General features: G+C 46.3%; 1 protein-coding gene across 14 annotated transcripts; it reads left to right on the top strand.

Annotated features, from left to right (window-relative positions):
* Window positions 1–226: 226 nt before the first annotated feature.
* Window positions 227–13,922, top strand: LOC129599277 (uncharacterized). 14 transcript variants are annotated; one of them, XM_055497481.1, is made up of 11 exons: window positions 227–455; window positions 581–635; window positions 967–1,181; window positions 1,970–2,085; window positions 2,631–2,770; window positions 3,061–3,166; window positions 11,122–11,989; window positions 12,067–12,169; window positions 12,231–12,962; window positions 13,453–13,570; window positions 13,655–13,922. In XM_055497481.1, the coding sequence occupies exons 6-11, from the start codon at window positions 3,164–3,166 to the stop codon at window positions 13,724–13,726; spliced, it is 1,896 nt and encodes a 631-aa protein (XP_055353456.1). In that variant the 5' UTR covers window positions 227–455; window positions 581–635; window positions 967–1,181; window positions 1,970–2,085; window positions 2,631–2,770; window positions 3,061–3,163; the 3' UTR covers window positions 13,727–13,922. The 14 variants fall into 14 exon arrangements, with proteins under 14 accessions (XP_055353456.1, XP_055353458.1, XP_055353459.1 ...); XM_055497483.1 differs by lacking the exons at window positions 227–455; window positions 581–635 and having other exon boundaries at window positions 695–1,057; window positions 1,113–1,181; XM_055497484.1 differs by lacking the exons at window positions 227–455; window positions 581–635 and having other exon boundaries at window positions 695–1,057; window positions 1,113–1,181; window positions 1,932–2,085.
* The last annotated feature ends 2,598 nt before the right edge of the window (window positions 13,923–16,520 follow it).

Here is a 16,520-nt window from a genome sequence, read left to right as displayed (position 1 = left end):
ATCTTTTCGTTTTGCTGATTTGCATGCGGTTAAAGACAGTACCAATTTGTTGGTGTTACGATAATATTGTTAGTACTGGGAATTGCTTAGAACTGATAACAGATAAGTAACCTATTACCGTAATTAAAAAGTTTCCGTTTTCAGCAGCATTTGAGAACAACAAGTTCTTGTTCTTTGTGCGTGCTGTCAGCGGAAATTTTTTTGTTCTTTAAGTTATGGAACAGGCAATACTTGAAGAAGAACGTAAATATTATGGTGTGTATCTGTACTCGTACATTAAACGATGTTGTGAGTTCGACAGTGGCTTGGGATGTGCACATTCTCTACGTACAGTTACTACAAATCGAAAGTGAGCAGCCGTACTTCCGGGATTACTATGGTGAGCTCCTCGCTGGGTTTGATGCAGCGTCTTTACAATACTTAATTTGTAACATCTGTTCCGGAATCCAGCGTTGGTACGTACAAGTTTTTACCGATTATTGCTGATACTTGGCGGTTTTGCAAAATCTTTCACCGTACTAGTAAATTTTATCATGATTTATGTACTTACTGTATAGTACTTACTGTGTTCTCATTGTAGAAAATCTCCTGGCAACTAATTAGTACCTGATATTCGAAAAACTATCGTAGAAAAGGTACGCGAGTACTCGCCGAGTAGTATGAGCGTATTGCTTCGTTAGAATGCGTACTGAAGTACGTAAGTAAATAAATTTATTCTTACACCATTGCCTTTTGCGTCAAACAATCCTGTCAATTCTAAATCACTTTTCCCAATAATGTCAAATGCTCTCAGATTAGTCTTTAAATATTTACTAGCATTTTGTCACCGTTCTACCCCTTAAAATTAAAGTTAGAGCGATAGATAGTCCCAGCTTTTTTGCATAACATTAATACATGAGACCGCAATTTTATAAGCACTTCCATAGCATTCTGATACTGAATTTTTGTGAACTTTGAAACTGACAGGTACCCTGGTACCTGGTATTTCTTCACCCTGGTATTTCATTTTGCGCAGCGTTCTGCCCGGATGGATTCATTTCTAATAGCCTTTATAGAGGTGGGAGATGTCACCGGAGTACTCGAAGGCCCTCGTGTGAAATTACCTGTACTAGGATCCATTCAGTTGCGCGACGAGTAAATGGAGATAACACTCAGCAGTCAGCGCACAGGACGTAACTCAGGTAAGCAACAAACCACCAACAAAAATATTACAACATTATATTGGTATATATAGAAAAAATATACTTTTTTACCGTACAATATATCTATCCTTTTCGCTATCTGAAGTGTGTCTGTACAGTACGTAAATATGCATACAAGAAGGGCATCGATTCTACTCAAACCGTTTCCCTGTACTGGTGGCTTCACGAGGCCGGAGCATGAAGTTGTGGCTGAACGTGGCGTTTAGGTACCGCGCCCGATTTAACCATATGTGCTGCCGTAACGTTAAACTCGAGGTCGGTGACTGCAGCGGTGCAGGGAAACGAGTCTTGCTTTATGCTTGCTATCAACGAATATTGCTTGCTTGCTGCAGATCTTGCTTTATGGCTTTATGAATGCAGCCCGCTAGCGAGCTCGTCCAGCTGCTCCTCGTACACACGCAGATGCTAAAAATTACCGAAGAGCCCATCTCTAAACCTTTAGACCGCTGTAGATACGACACACGGAATAGCGCACTGAAAAGTTAGATTTTATTTACTCACCACTGGATGCACTGGCGTAGAGCACACAATAATCGCTCGATTTTGTCTGCGACAACCTCTTTCACGTTGCAGTGACGTTAGCGAACAGCAGCGTGGTGTACCGCAATGGCTAAATGGCTCGGGCCCACATGTTGTAATATCTCGCGTACAGCGGTCTAAACGTTTCGAGATGGGATTGTAGGTGAGAATATGAAGTTCCAATTGAGTGTTACTTGCTGCACGTTACAGGAATGCAAGCCGAATACATCCCTTTCACTGCATTACAGTTTCCGACACCGTGACGAGCCATGTTGCCCAGTGTTCTGGTGACCTTTCGTAGAGTGGACAAAACGGTGTTGGCTCGAGCAAAACCGGATGCCGAAGGAGTGGTTATGGATAAAAGGTCACAGACAGCATGATGGCCACTACACTATGTTTACCACAATGCGTAAATGCGCTCCACATGTGGGTTGTCCCTTTCTGCACCGACCTTCCGCCAGGCAGTTAGGATTATACTCATTAAAATATATGGCGTGCGCCAAGCCATTAGCCAGCCAAACGCATGTTACGTGTTAAACAGAGTGGCGTGGTGTAATACGTTGTTTGGCGTAACCCATGAATTTATATTGTTCGCGGACCGGCTTGTTTAAGCTTGTCCGATAATTTGTCGTACAGGTACAGCTAGCGCGAAATTTGCGCTTAAAATGATGGCCGCGTCACTTGCTGATCGGATTTTTTAAATGCGCTCCGCAGTTATATTACTACTACATCGACCGTTATCTAACCACCTTCCGGCAGCCAACTACTGTTATTCTCATTAACGCTAAATTATCTGCCGTGCACCTAGCCACCAGCCAACCAAATGCATGTTAAGCAGTGTGGCGTGGGGCGCCGTAGCATAGAGTTTGGCGTAACAAGCAAAATTGTGTATTTCGCTGTATTGAACAGGCAGAAATTACCGGACAAGCTTGTACCAGTGCATAATGCATACGGGAGCGTTTCCAAATTACGTCAGCGGTTTGGAGGAAAAAGGTCTCGCACATCGGATGGGAGGATGGGACTGGCTCCGGAAACGCTACTGAGAAGTAGTACGGTAGTACGTAGTGCACTTAAATTCTATAATAGTAGCAGGCATTAATTTTTCAAATAATAATAAAGTAAGATTACATATACGCTAGTAGTTAGCGCAGTTGTATGTGTGGTACCTGTTTAAATACGTATTTTAGCAGTTATTTTTATCTTATAGGTAAGTGATAAATTATTATTGATGGTTAATAATTTTAATAATAATATTAGAAAGTTGTCCTCGAACACATACGTTTTGTTAGCACCGGTATTTTTACCGAAATTTTTTTAAAAGCGAAACCTGATGTTACAGCTGGACAAATTCGGTCTCCTTGGTGTGTGCGCGGGTTCCTCACCATTAAAGGCAAACGGATGGTGGATGTTTTTGAAATTTGGGAGGAAGTTTTCTTATTACAATGGTAAGAGAGTTATCCAGGATTTTAAAAACGCTGCGGGAGCCCGGACAAGCAGCGCGTGCGGCATGTAATGTTTGCGCACCCGTATAACTGGGAGTGTGTCATTTCACCGCAAAGACAATTCGTCGCGGGACATGCGGCCGCTAGGACATTTTCGTTCGGGACATATTTGTTATTCTGAGACAATTTACCTCAGCGACATTTTAACGCAGGACGCCTGGTCGCGGACAATTCACTCAGAACAAAATGGGCACGTTTAATTTTCATCGGTTTTTCGAGTTTTTTTCTTAGGTTTCCCATTTCTTCTCAGGTTTTCTTTGGTTTCTTATGTTATTTTTATGTTTTGTTTGTTTGTTCATTTTTTTCAAGTCTTTTTTGTTATTGTTTTATATTTTTTTATGCTGCATGTTTCATGTTTCTTATGTCATCATGTTTTTATTGTTTTCTTATGTTATCAATGTTTTTTTCTTGCTTTGTTATGTTTTCTTCTGTTTCCTTATGTTAAGTATTCTTATCTTTTTGTTATTTACATATGTTTTTTAATTGATTTATTTCGTTTTTTTTTCTATTTATTTCGTAGAACTAGCGTTTAGCTAACCCATCTGTTTTCTTAGTTTTTCCTCGGGTTTCTTAATTTTCTTGGGTTTTTTGGCTATTATCCGTCACCCTCGTAACGGTTAGTGTGGTCGACTTTGCGTCGGCCGATAAACTTTCAGTCAACAAAATGGTGGTGAGCCGTTGAAAACCACTCAGTACTCGCAGTGTATGGCATCCAAACTCGTAAAAATAAATTACGCTCTCTGTAGATAACAATCTGTTCTGCAACTGTGTAGTGCGTACGTACTGTCTTGCACACGCCACTCACCAGTACAGATAAAGTTGAAATCAGCGCATATTCACCAAAATATGAGACTTGTATCATCCTGTAGAATAAAATATGCAGTTTTTTTAACAAATTTTTTATTTTCCGGTAAGTATTACTGTTTTTGTGTAATCAAGCGAGCGAGTGAAGCGAGCGAGCGTTTTTAAGTTTAGTGCGTCACGCGAAGAGCTGAGTCCCCGGGGTCCAAGGGCGAACTAAAGTATGGAGGGGCCATTATTGACGAACCCCCCGTACTAAAGTATGGAGGAGGGTAAATTTTGACCCGGTCCGGAAATTTTGACCGGCCCAGGTGGCGTGTTTTGGAAGAACCGTCACACAGAGAACCACCCGGGCATTTTTGACGAACCCGTTGTACTAAAGTGTGTCGGGCCGTAAATTTTGACCCGGTCCGGAAATTTTGACCGTCTCAGGTGGCGTGTTTTGAAGCCGTCACACGGGCAACCACCCGGGCATTTTTGACGAACCTGCCGTACTAAAGTATGGCGGGGCCGTAAATTTTGACCCGGTCCGGAAATTTTGACCGGACCAGGTGGCGTGTTTTGGAAGAACCGTCACACAGAAAACCACCCGGGCATTTTTGACGAACCTGCCGTACTAAAGTATGGCGGGGCCGTAAATTTTGACGCGGTCCGGAAAATTTGACCGGACCAGGTGGCGTGTTTTGGAAGAACCGTCACAGAGAACCACCCGGGCATTTTGACGAACCTGCCGTACCAAAGTATGGCGGGGCCGTAAATTTTGACCCGGTCTGGAAATTTTGACCGGCCTAGGTAGCGTTTTGTGTTTTGAAATAATCGTCACATGGAAACCTACCCGGGTATTATTGACGAACCCGCGGGTGAGCTTCAAGCTGTTTTGATTCACTAGCCTTTTACAGGCATCGGCTTGGTTCCCGGTATGCTAGGAGTCCAAGTAGGCTTAGACGACTCAACTTGCATCAGCTGCGGCTATATTTTTTGAATCCAGCAGGCTCATTCGAAGTTGGCTCACCTGCTGGTCAAACTACTACGACTGCGCCGTTGCCAACTCTTAACTGCCACCCACTCCGACGATAAAAGGATATGCCCAGTCCGACAGGGTAATCCAAGCCCAGTCCCGGAAATGAGTGGTCGAGACTCCAGCAAAACTCGAAAAATTGACAATACTTGCGTTACACGAACCAGGAAATTAAATAATAAACAAACGAAGACTGAACGGTCATTTGATCACTGCTATGCTGAGCCCGCTCTTGAAGCACTGGACAAAGTTAATTCTGTCTGAGTCGTGGCAGGTGTCAGCAGAATCGCCGTCTAAATGAACCAAGAGAACATTCGCAGCAAAGTCGTAACTGGAATCCTGTGAAGGAGCCGGCAGATCTCAGCTCGACCGGGAAACTTCAGCCGAGCAACTCGGTACTTGAACAGCGATCTTATCGTCCGGGACTGCAAGTACGACGGGACAGTGTGGTCTTTGTTTTCACCGAGAAGGGCAAATGTCTTTAACGTAACCATACTTTCCGGACCGTTTGTTGCCATTAACGTTACACCTGACTACGGATCTCGTGGTAACACGAGAGGTTACGCTACGCTTACCTAGGGTGCGATAACGACGTTCTAAACACTTATCGTACCCGCAGCAGCCGAGTGTCTCGTCAAAAAGCGGAAGATTCTGCTGGACAAAACTTGCAGAGATCAGTGGACAAATTTTCGGAAGCAAATGCATTGTTTTATTATCGAGCCGCAGGATGCAGATCCTTGCCAATTGACACAAACGGATAGTGAGCTTTGGCAAAAGCTGCGCTCTGTTTTAAGACCCATACTGGTCAATGGAGTTGTACAATAAGATTACATCTTTCACGAAACTTAGTCGCAGCACATGGCAGCAATGCAGCCATCCGTCGGGAAGTGCAAAACCTGGGTGATTCTGACGCATTTGGCCTGGTCAGTGCGTGTATATTTGTTGCGCGTTTTCCCCGTGCACCAACTGTGTGGTATAACTCAAGCGAGCTTCTATAGTACTGGTGGATAAGTGATCTGGGAAGCTATTTTCGAGAAGTCGACCAAGGTAGACTAAAAATTCCGAACATGGACACACAAATTTCACAAATGGCTAACGCCAATAATTGTAATCCTTGACATGATGCTGAAGCCTCGCTGCAGACAAAACCCCAGACAGAATGGAACGGCGTTCCAACCGAACCAGCTCCACCTCAGGGGTGCCCCAAACGATTCAAATACCGGATTCCCCGGGGCGGTTGAGAAAAAAGCAAAGCGGATCACGCGGTTATCTCTGGCTTTCTAAAACCCTTGAAAGGAGAAGTAATCGAGCGGTAAGATAAGCTGATAGTCTTCCACATGGCGTTTTCGGAGTAAGGGATCTCCGTATCACACGCCCTCGAGATGTCTCGCCAAGATTTACACAGGGCTATCTGCTGGTCCATACAGTACCCCCACCTGTCTGGAAAACCAGATACCAGCACGTCGTGCGGAAAATGTTGCAGAGAGCATCTCATGAAAGCGAAGGTTCTACCAATGAAGGTTTAATGAAGGTCCGACCAATGACGGGCTCTTATGTGCGGGAATTGCAGTTCAGGCTGTTCGAAAATTGGATGGAGGTGGAAAAAAATAATGGCCACCGTGTGGACGACTCCAGTTATCATGGCTGAACGGTAAAATGCCAGATTTGGCACGACGAAATGGATATCGTTATCGTGGTATCCGTGATCCAAGAGACGGCAAATCCCCATCACTTCGATAGAGACAGAATACAACAAGGTCTACCTGGAAGACCCTTGGTATGTTAACCAGGTTGGTAACATAAGGCTGCAGCCTGCTGACTCAGGGAGGCCAACCTACCCATTTAGCGATCGTTTACGGGTTGCGAAGCCCTTGTAGCCAAATACTTCAACTAGCGACCACTGCAGCCAGATAACCCCGCCACTAAACGCAAAAAATTAAGTGTCAAATAGGAATGTATTCCCTGTCCAATGCAAACTGCCATTCCCAAACAAATCCATTTGGATCTGGCTTTTACATTTATTAATCATCGTAACCGAATTCCCTTTTTGAGTCTTTCGTGTGTCATTACGCGCTAAACAATTGTGTGTCATTACGCGCTAAACAATTTAAACCTACTGCTGTTTGGCCGCAGTCGCTTTCGCATGCCACAATCTGGGACTCGAACGAGTTTAGGAAATGTCGGTTTTGCATTCGTTTATTCATGTTGTTTAATTGTCAGTTACCTTATCATTTTCCGCCATAAGTAGTTATCGTTAACCCTAATCTTTTTGCTTTTATTTGATTTATCTCTTTTGGTTGTGTCAATCATACTTTTCCTTTCGATTGGCTTACGTATACGCTTTCCGCGCAGTGACGGCCGACTGCTCTCCCTATCCCTAGCAGTCACAGCAGAAACGCATCCTACTGAGTGGAACACTGCTTCTTCTTTATTGTATTTTAAAGAAAGCTATGCGCTTCTTGTTGCTCTTTCGGTACCATCCCTTACTCCACCAGGTGTAGCATTTGATTATCGGCTGGATGTGACCGACAAGTTGAACAGACGGCTCAGAATCTTGGGCTGACCACACTAAGCCGGCTCTAACCGGGTAGCCTCAACATGTTTAATTTGAAAAATAGTGAACGCTACTTCTGCACAAAAAATCGCTCCGTTTAAATCGCTTTGGTCCATAATAAACAGAAGAGTTCGCGGCTTGCCGGAATTATATGTGTTCATTTATCGGGTTTGGCTGTGGAGTCTCATTGAAAATTCACAGCAGCAGCAGCAGCAGACTTCATACTCTATTTATGCCCGATAAAAGCGTGTACAAACCAATGCGATCGTCTTATCCTAAAAGTCGGTGCCATGACCGACCTAGCACAGCACGTCTGACGTAAACAGCTTACTGATATGTTCTCAGCATATGATACAACTGGGAACTGTAAGACAGACCATCGCATGTTTATTGTTGTTGATGTTTTATCCAACGCAGGTTTGTATGAAAAAACTCTTACACGCTCGCTCGCTTGCATTAAGGGCGGTTACGACCTTCTATACTAGTAATCGTCGAAAGTAAATAATTATGGGAGAACGTTCGGTGACGTCTACGCGCGCACGTCAGAATTGCCGCCCATCGCGCATCTGAGATACCGATCTTCACTCCGATCTGTACGGCAGCTGCGTTAGCAATAAAAGAATAATTTTTATTCGCTCTAATTTTCGTTATACATAGGGCGCCGACACATCATTATTATCTTCATGGTTTTTAATTCTAGAATTCTCTGAACATCAGTTTTTCTGGTTCGTAGAACCAGAAATAAAAATTACGCCGTTCACTGCTTGGAAGATACAGCCGACTGCAATTTAGCTCGCACTGAATCCGCGGATATGATCTGCCAACTGATAACCATGCGATGCAGCATATCCGCGATCAGCATTCGAGAAGATCCGTATCTCAGGTGCGCGATGGGCGGCATCTTTGATGTGTGCGCGTAGACGTCACGGAACGTTTTTCCATACTTGGTTTGGTTGATTATTAGACACACAAAATTAGTAATATTTACCGGAAAATAAAAAAGTTATTAAAATATACACATTTTATTCTACTAGGTGGTATAAGTCTCATATTTTGGTGAATATGCGCTGATTTAAACTTCACTGATCAGCTTTCACGGTAGCCGTAGCCTGAGATCTTAGGCTTTGCGTGCGACAAATTGAAGAGGGTCGATTTTATCTCAGATCTCATAAAAAATAGCCTGTTTGGTATCAAAAAGTTTCTTGTTCTTTTGAGATGTCGGTTGACGGTTTAGTCCCAAAATGTGCATTGCGCAAGGCGCAAGAGTTTGAGTAAGGAAAATGGCCGGTACATGGTGTCAGAATTGGGTACATCCAAAGTACATCCAAACTCGTTTTTGCGCACTCCGAATTACTTTTTTGTAATTATAAGGATACTAATTATCTGTGCCAGAATTTCGGCCCCTCTTCTTCCCGGCCAGTGATCGCAGCTTCTAATCACTCGATTTTGCTGATTTAAAGTGCAGCAGAATCTTCAGGCTGCGGCGAGTGTTCCTGGACTGTTGGTACTTCGCTAACTTTATTTTGTTACGCCCAAACACTTGTTACCATGGATGTCATAGGTCTAGCGTGGACTGCTTTGTAACTACGGGCATAGTGGTGCACAGCAAAATGCGATGCAAAATGACAGTGAAAACAGCATACAGTGGTTACGACCACTGTGCTTCAGTTACTGTTCAGAGAACACGTCCCGATCCTAAAGTTGTATTAAGATTTCAACGACCTGTTTCTACCAATATCGAACGCACCAACCTGAGTCCACATTTGCATCGATATAAGCGCAGAAATCTAGCACAAGTATACCGTAAACGTTACACTGAAAGCCCTGTTAACAGGCCAAATTTCATAAACGATTACTGCAATGTTCCCGGTGCCCTCGCTAAATTTAATACAATGTTTTCATTCTGACAACGCTGCATTACAGTACATGTAAAAGTTCACACGAATTAAATTTACCATCAATCGTGAGCCTATATTCATCTGTGCTCACGCAGCGACATAACATTCAATCAATCCACTACGGCCAATACTGCACAATCAAGAATTAAAATTTTTTTTTCATCTGTGCTCGGCTTGTAGCATTGTACTTTATGTCGTTGAAAGCTAAATGATTTTTATGCATTTTGTTCCACAAACCGTTTGCGCGCGCAACATCCGGTTGCTGAGATATGGCGAACTAAAAGGGGTGAAAAGTTTAAATGCATTGTTGTGTACCAAAATTCTGGTTATTACCCGATCTTCTTGAACCTTTTTTTCCAGTTTTAAGATGAATTTCAGAAGCTTTAAAATTCATTTTCAAATTATGGGAAAGTGCTAGCTGAAATTGGTTACACCCCTCGATGTATTACGTACGAGAAATACTGTACCGAATTACGCCGTAGACTAAAGTACAGGGGGGAACCTCTACGTGATGTACACCTCAGCGTTGCGTACACGTACACTTATTCTCCGTACCGCATAAGCATTTAACTGCACGCAGTCACCTCGTGGATGCGTACCACCGTTGTTTCTGAAATGAAGATTTTAAACTTTCTTATGGGAAAGTGGTCAAAATCCAAAGGAACAAAGAGAACTTACTCGCAGTCACTAGATTTTTATATCCTGAGTTAGGTTTTAATAATCTTTTCGGTTGAAAGTGTGCGAGAGAACTGCTCTTGTCTCTGTACGTGCACACAAACTAATGTAGTTTTGTATGTAGACCAATAAAGTACGTGTATTTTTAAGGGTTCATCCATTGCGCAGTATGTAAACAGCATTTCGTAGTGGATCAGTGCCCCTAGTCTACAGTTACCCCCCAGGGGGCTGGGGGTAGCTAATTCGAATTCCGTTCACCCCTGATTACGTACGAAAATTTCTGTACGGAGGTGTATGTACTTCAGAGGTTTCACTTTCATAATAATAAAACAACATTACAATAGTAATATTTCAGTATAATAATAGTACAGTAATATATTTTATATGATACTATGTATTGTACAGTGTTACAGTAGCCGTTGATCGAATATGTTCAACACAGTTACAGTAAAGTTATTCTAATAATTAACTTTATGAAAGCAGTAATATTTCTTCTTGGTTCAGTGAACAGTGAACCTGCCGCCCACAAATAACAATCATGTTTTACATAAACTACGCAAATGCAGACTAACACCAGGGGCCGATTTATGCCATTATTGCAAAATGACCACTCTTAATATAAATATGGGATTTCCAGTATGAGTGTAAGCAAATCTTGCGAAAGCAAGTGCCAGCTCTCATGAATGTGCTTTGCGGAAATTTTAAAATCAAGTCCTGAATCTGAGTTTCTACCAATTCGACGTTTGCAAACCGACGCCGGAGGCCCAGACTCGCCTTGTCATTTACAGACAAAACATAGCAATAGCACATAACTATGTAAATGCCGATGGTGGACCATTAATTAAAAACTAAGCAGTAAAAAGTAGGCGCGCAAAACAGTTCGTTACAATTTTCGATATGTCTTCACACAAATATTTTCCATGTAACTGTAAGCCGTTATACCATTTTCAAGGTGGATTCGACATTTAAGAACGCGATGCCACGGTATCGGCCGCTGTTGACGGGTGCTAACTGGATGAGCTACCAGAACACGGTGGCAGTTAAGAACGAAGACGACACTTGGTGGCTGGGATACATTCAGGACATAGACATGGACGGCGAACGCGCCCTTATTCACTTTGACTCGACGCAGGTCACGGAGCGCTGGATCCACATGGGCAGTGTCTGGACGTTGCCATACTACTGGGAGAGCCTAGCAATTAGCGACAAAGACGACGATGACAAAGACAGCCGTGAATGTTATGTCGCCTTGCGTGACGAAGATAACGGTCCGTTCCGCTTCCGACCCGCTTCATGGCTGAGTCACCTGGTTGGTTGTTACGCCTCTTGCGACTTGTTCAACATCATAACGCAGTTGCCATCCGACTGCGGCAACTGTGACGAAGCCATGCCAACGGTTAATTGTGAAATTGTCGACAAAGCCCAAGTTACCGGTTTTTTGCCGCCTCGGGGTCCGCCTCTGTTGAAGAGACCAAGCGGTCTCCTCTACACCAAACACTTTATTCCCTTTCCGGAGGCCCACAATGTTCTGCGCGACGCCTCCGATAAATTCCGCATCATCAAGCACCTGCGCGACGCTGTTAAACCACCACTCGGGATAGCGGTGACCACAGTGTACCAGTGCCGCTTTTTCCTGCGTGTGCAGCCAGATGGGTGCATGTTTATTCTGGCCAGTCGCACGTGGAACGCGCGTCGCGCATGGAACGCGCCGGCTGCCCTGGCTCCGGAAGTCACGTTGGCCAGTGTGCTGCAGACACATTTAAGCAGCCGGGTTGACCTCCCATCAATTGGATCTCGAAGAGCCCTCCCACAGGAAGCCGGTTAGTAGCCTGCCGTTAAGTATAGATTGGGCAACAGCTGTTAACGGATGTCTCACTAACCTGTCGTCTTGCCTCAGGTTTAGAGGGTGATACATTGCGAACCAATCATCAGCTGACGCCGTCGCTCCTGAGCGATATTCTGGCCCATCTGGACGTGCACTCCCAAATGCGCGCCAAACGGTAAGAGCGATTTGATAATTCACGAGTAAGTGTCGCCTCACGCCGGTTATTATTGCGACAGAGTGTGCGCCTTGTGGCAGCAGCTGTTGGATAGTCCCCGCATGACGGAGAACGTCAGCATGACCTTTGAAAGCTGTTGGCAGCTGCAATCGGACAGCGACAACTGCTTCAAGGCGGCCACTCTCATGAGCCGCTCCATCACTTCCGCCACCACCAGCTTGACCGTTTTGCGATTCCCGTCTCCCGGTAACATCGGTTTCTTGTTAACGTGGCTGAGAGGCATGCGAATCCGGCTGCCATTAATAGTTTGCAAAGACCACATTAGCCGCAAGCCGGAGAACATCCCACGTCCATCCCTAAAACCTCTGAAACATCCGGCCGCACTACTTGCGATGGCGTACAAAGACGTCTGTCAGGCAATTGTGCTGTTCAACTGGACCGTCGGCGATCTGTTTGGACCGACAATGCACTATGCATTCGAGTGTAAGCAGTATGGGCCGCAAGAGCTGGCCGCCAATCCGCTGCATGCAAATGAGCAAGAACTGATGCGGCATCTCACTTTCGAGTCGCGCGAAATGGACATTGACAAACTGCAGATCAGCATTCCGCGGCTGCTGATGCGCTGCAGCGAAGGGCGAACGCGCATGGCTGCGCGCTTTATGCACGCCCTCAACGAAAACTTCCCGCCGGTCACTGGAGAAATGCTGGCAAAGGTCACGGCTGTGCATGCGCGGTGGGTGCGCACTCTGGACTATCCCGAACAGTGGGAATCCATACGCAACTATATATGCTTGTAAGTGTACATTGGTCCTGAAGATGGTGTTGTGTGAATGCACAGTGCGTACCCCACCCATAAGCATAACGCTATACGGCTATTGTTGCTGTACGGGTGTTGCTCTTCGTGAGGTGATGTGAATAGCAGAGAGCGCCTGTAACGTATCAGTACCTTACATAGCGCTGCCTTCTACACTGGCGCCACTTCGTCCAACGGCTACGGTATCTGTTTGACAGTTGTAAGAAGTACTGTTACTACTGTATCGCTGCTGGGCAGAATCGCAGCGCAACTCCAAAAACAGGAATCAAATCTAGGCGAAGACCAACTGGAAATAACAGTTGCTAAAGAAACAACACGACAAACCCGAACAGTATCGCCCACGTGCGTTTTCTGCAGTACTGTACATCTAGCAGCTACCCAGATCGTCAGATTGTATATTATCACAACGCCGTAGGCCCGTAAGAGTCAAGTGCTTGCAACGAGATCTGCAGGCTCTTATGTGTTGCAGGTTTAGTGGTTTCCACCCGGATGGCGCGCTGCAGATGTGGGACAATGTGGATCTGCGGCTGCTGGATGTATCCGAATTAAGCAAACTGGCCATTTATGGCATTAACGAACTCTTCCGCGTATGAGGCGTGTATAGGACCGAAAGCTGACAATGCGGATAGCGTTTGTGGTATTTAACTATTTATTCTGGCTTTGGCGTTTAGAGTGTGCGAAGCCACAACACCAAGGGAAAAGATGGAACAGTATCACCGCAAAACGAGGCAACCAGCAGCTAACAATTTACCGCGGGTTCGTCATCGCTGGTTATCAAGAGCTGCTTCCTTTGTAGGAAAAATCATTTTGCCATGCTCAGCTTTTCAGTTTTGTTCATTTTTGACGTCTCGTTTTGTATTCTCTTAAGTGATGCACTCTGGGTTGTAGGATAAATCATGGGTTTCCGCTCTTCACCGAAAACGTATTGGTTTAATAAACGTAACGTTAAGACAGACTCCGCGAGCACCTCAGCAATGACTTTCATGGAACTTTGGGGGTTAATGCATGGTATCGATGACCAATGTAACCGACGCAGCGGATCTAGTAGGTCATCTCCACAATAGGTAACCGACGCAGCGGATCCATTACACACTTCCCGAACAACCCCCCAAATCCATCAACCATAGGGCCGCAAACCGTCAACAGGCTTGGTCGAACGGATGTAATCTTGATACGCATCGCTCTTCCACCGACCGGAGCTTAATAGAGATATCCGACTGGTAACAGTTCGCAGCCGTAGTCGGAGCTCCGATACGGAAGCTATGTGGAGTAATACAGCCAAGTGTAGAAATACCGTGAAAAAGCGCCTTCAACATGCCGGCGAAGCGAGAACGATAAAGAAATGTACCATCCCGAAAAGTAAATAAAGGATAGTTATTAGGATAATCCAAATCATTACGCAATATGTAATACTTATAGAATATAGATAGACCGAAAAGGGCAAACAGATCTGTTTATAGCAGACAAAGATACGACCGAACCTCGAGCAACCTGGTACAGAAGTGGCTCAATCTGTACCAACATTGGATTTTAACGTCACTGTCGCGTTGCGGACCAAGATTCGCGTTGCGCATCCGTTCGTTGCAGAAAGTTCAGCATACCGTACACACAGGACGCAACGGCGCAACAGCGCAACACGGCTTATAAGCCGCAACGTGCAGCAACGGGTCGCAACAGTGCTAGCTAGACCTTGTGTTGCACTGGGTTGCTGCAACGCCGCAACAGCCGCAACACGGCTTATAAGCCGCAACGTGCAGCAACGGGCCGCAACAGTGCTAGACCTTGTGTTGCACTGGGTTGCTGCAACGCCGCAACAGCCGCAACACGGCTTATAAGCCGCAACGTGCAGCAACGGGCCGCAACAGTGCTAGCGTGTGTGCTGGCACTGGGCTGCCGCGACGCCGCAACAACCGCGACACGGCTTATAAGCCGCAACGAGCAGCAACGGGCCGCAACAGTGCTAGCCCGTATGCTGCACTGGGCTGCTGCAACGCCGCAACAGCCGCGACACGGCTTATAAGCCGCGACACGCAGCAACGGGCCGCAACAGTGCTAGCGTGTGTGCTGGCACTGGGCTGCCGCGACGCCGCAACAACCGCGACACGGCTTATAAGCCGCAACGAGCAGCAACGGGCCGCAACAGTGCTAGCCCGTATGCTGCTAGACTGCATCGCCGCAACAGCCGCGACACGGCTTATAAGCCGCGACACGCAGCAACGGGCCGCAACAGTGCTAGCGTGGTGCTGGCACTGGGCTGCCGCGACGCCGCAACAGCCGCGACACGGCTTATATGCCGCGACAAGCCGCAACAGTGTTGGCGTATCACTGGGCTGCCGCGACGCCGCAACAGCCGCGACACGGCTTATATGCCGCGACACGCCGCAACGGGCCGCAACAGTGCTGGTACTGGGCTGCCGCGACGCCGCAACAGCCGCGACACGGCTTATAAGCCGCGACACGCCGCAACGGGCCGCAACAGTGCTGGCACTGGGCTGCCGCGACGCCGCAACAGCCGCGACACGGCTTATAAGCCGCGACACGCAGCAACGGGCCGCAACAGTGCTGGCACTGGGCTGCCGCGACGCCGCAACAGCCGCGACACGGCTTATAAGCCGCGACACGCAGCAACGGGCCGCAACAGCGCTAGCGTGTGTGCTGGCACTGGGCTGCCGCGACGCCGCAACAGCCGCGACACGGCTTATAAGCCGCGACACGCAGCAACGGGCCCGTTGCTGCACGTTGCGGCTTATAAGCCGTGTTGCGGCTGTTGCGGCGTTGCAGCAGCCCAGTGCAGCATACGGGCTAGCACTGTTGCGGCCCGTTGCTGCTCGTTGCGGCTTATAAGCCGTGTTGCAGCTGATGCGGCACGTTGCGGCGTTTGCAGATGCTTTGTCGGACGCTACGAAGAGTAGTACTGCCGTCTTGTTGCGGCGGATAATGTTGTCGGAGCCGCAACGCGCTGCGCAACATGATCTTGGTACGGATTGAGCCAGTCCTAGTCGCTTGCCTCGTACCCCTATGGAAAATATGGAATTTTTTAAGACCAAGCTGGACTTAAAGTGACCGCGCGTTATCGAGGAGTTAAAAACGGCGCATAAATACGCTTTGGTCGGTAAGCTTGTATGAATACAAGCTTACCGACCAAAGCGTATTTATGCGCCGTTTTTAACTCCTCGATAACGCGTTATCCGTTTTAACGAGTTATCCGAATAACGAGTTATCCGAGTTAGTTTTAACGAGTTATCCGAGTTATCCGTATTTATGCGCCGTTTTTAACTCCTCGATAACGAGTTATCCGTTTTAACGAGTTAACCGTTTTAACGAGTTATCCGTTTTAACGAGTTAGCCATTTTAACTCCTCTCGATAACCACGAGTTATCGAGGAGTTAAAAACGGCGCATAAATACGCTTTGGTCGGTAAGCTTGTATGAATATAAAGATAAAGATATAACGATAAAGACAAGGTAGCGGTCGCGCTAGCGCGCGACCAGTTGTGTTTGAAGTAATGGAGGAGGTGTTCATAACTTTTGAACAGTT

This window comes from Paramacrobiotus metropolitanus, unplaced genomic scaffold, assembly GCF_019649055.1.
Source record: "Paramacrobiotus metropolitanus isolate TYO unplaced genomic scaffold, Prichtersi_v1.0 Parri_scaffold0000142, whole genome shotgun sequence".
NCBI lineage: Eukaryota > Metazoa > Tardigrada > Eutardigrada > Parachela > Macrobiotidae > Paramacrobiotus > Paramacrobiotus metropolitanus.
Note: the sequence above shows the minus strand (reverse complement) of the source record. Positions and strands in the feature narration are given on the sequence as shown.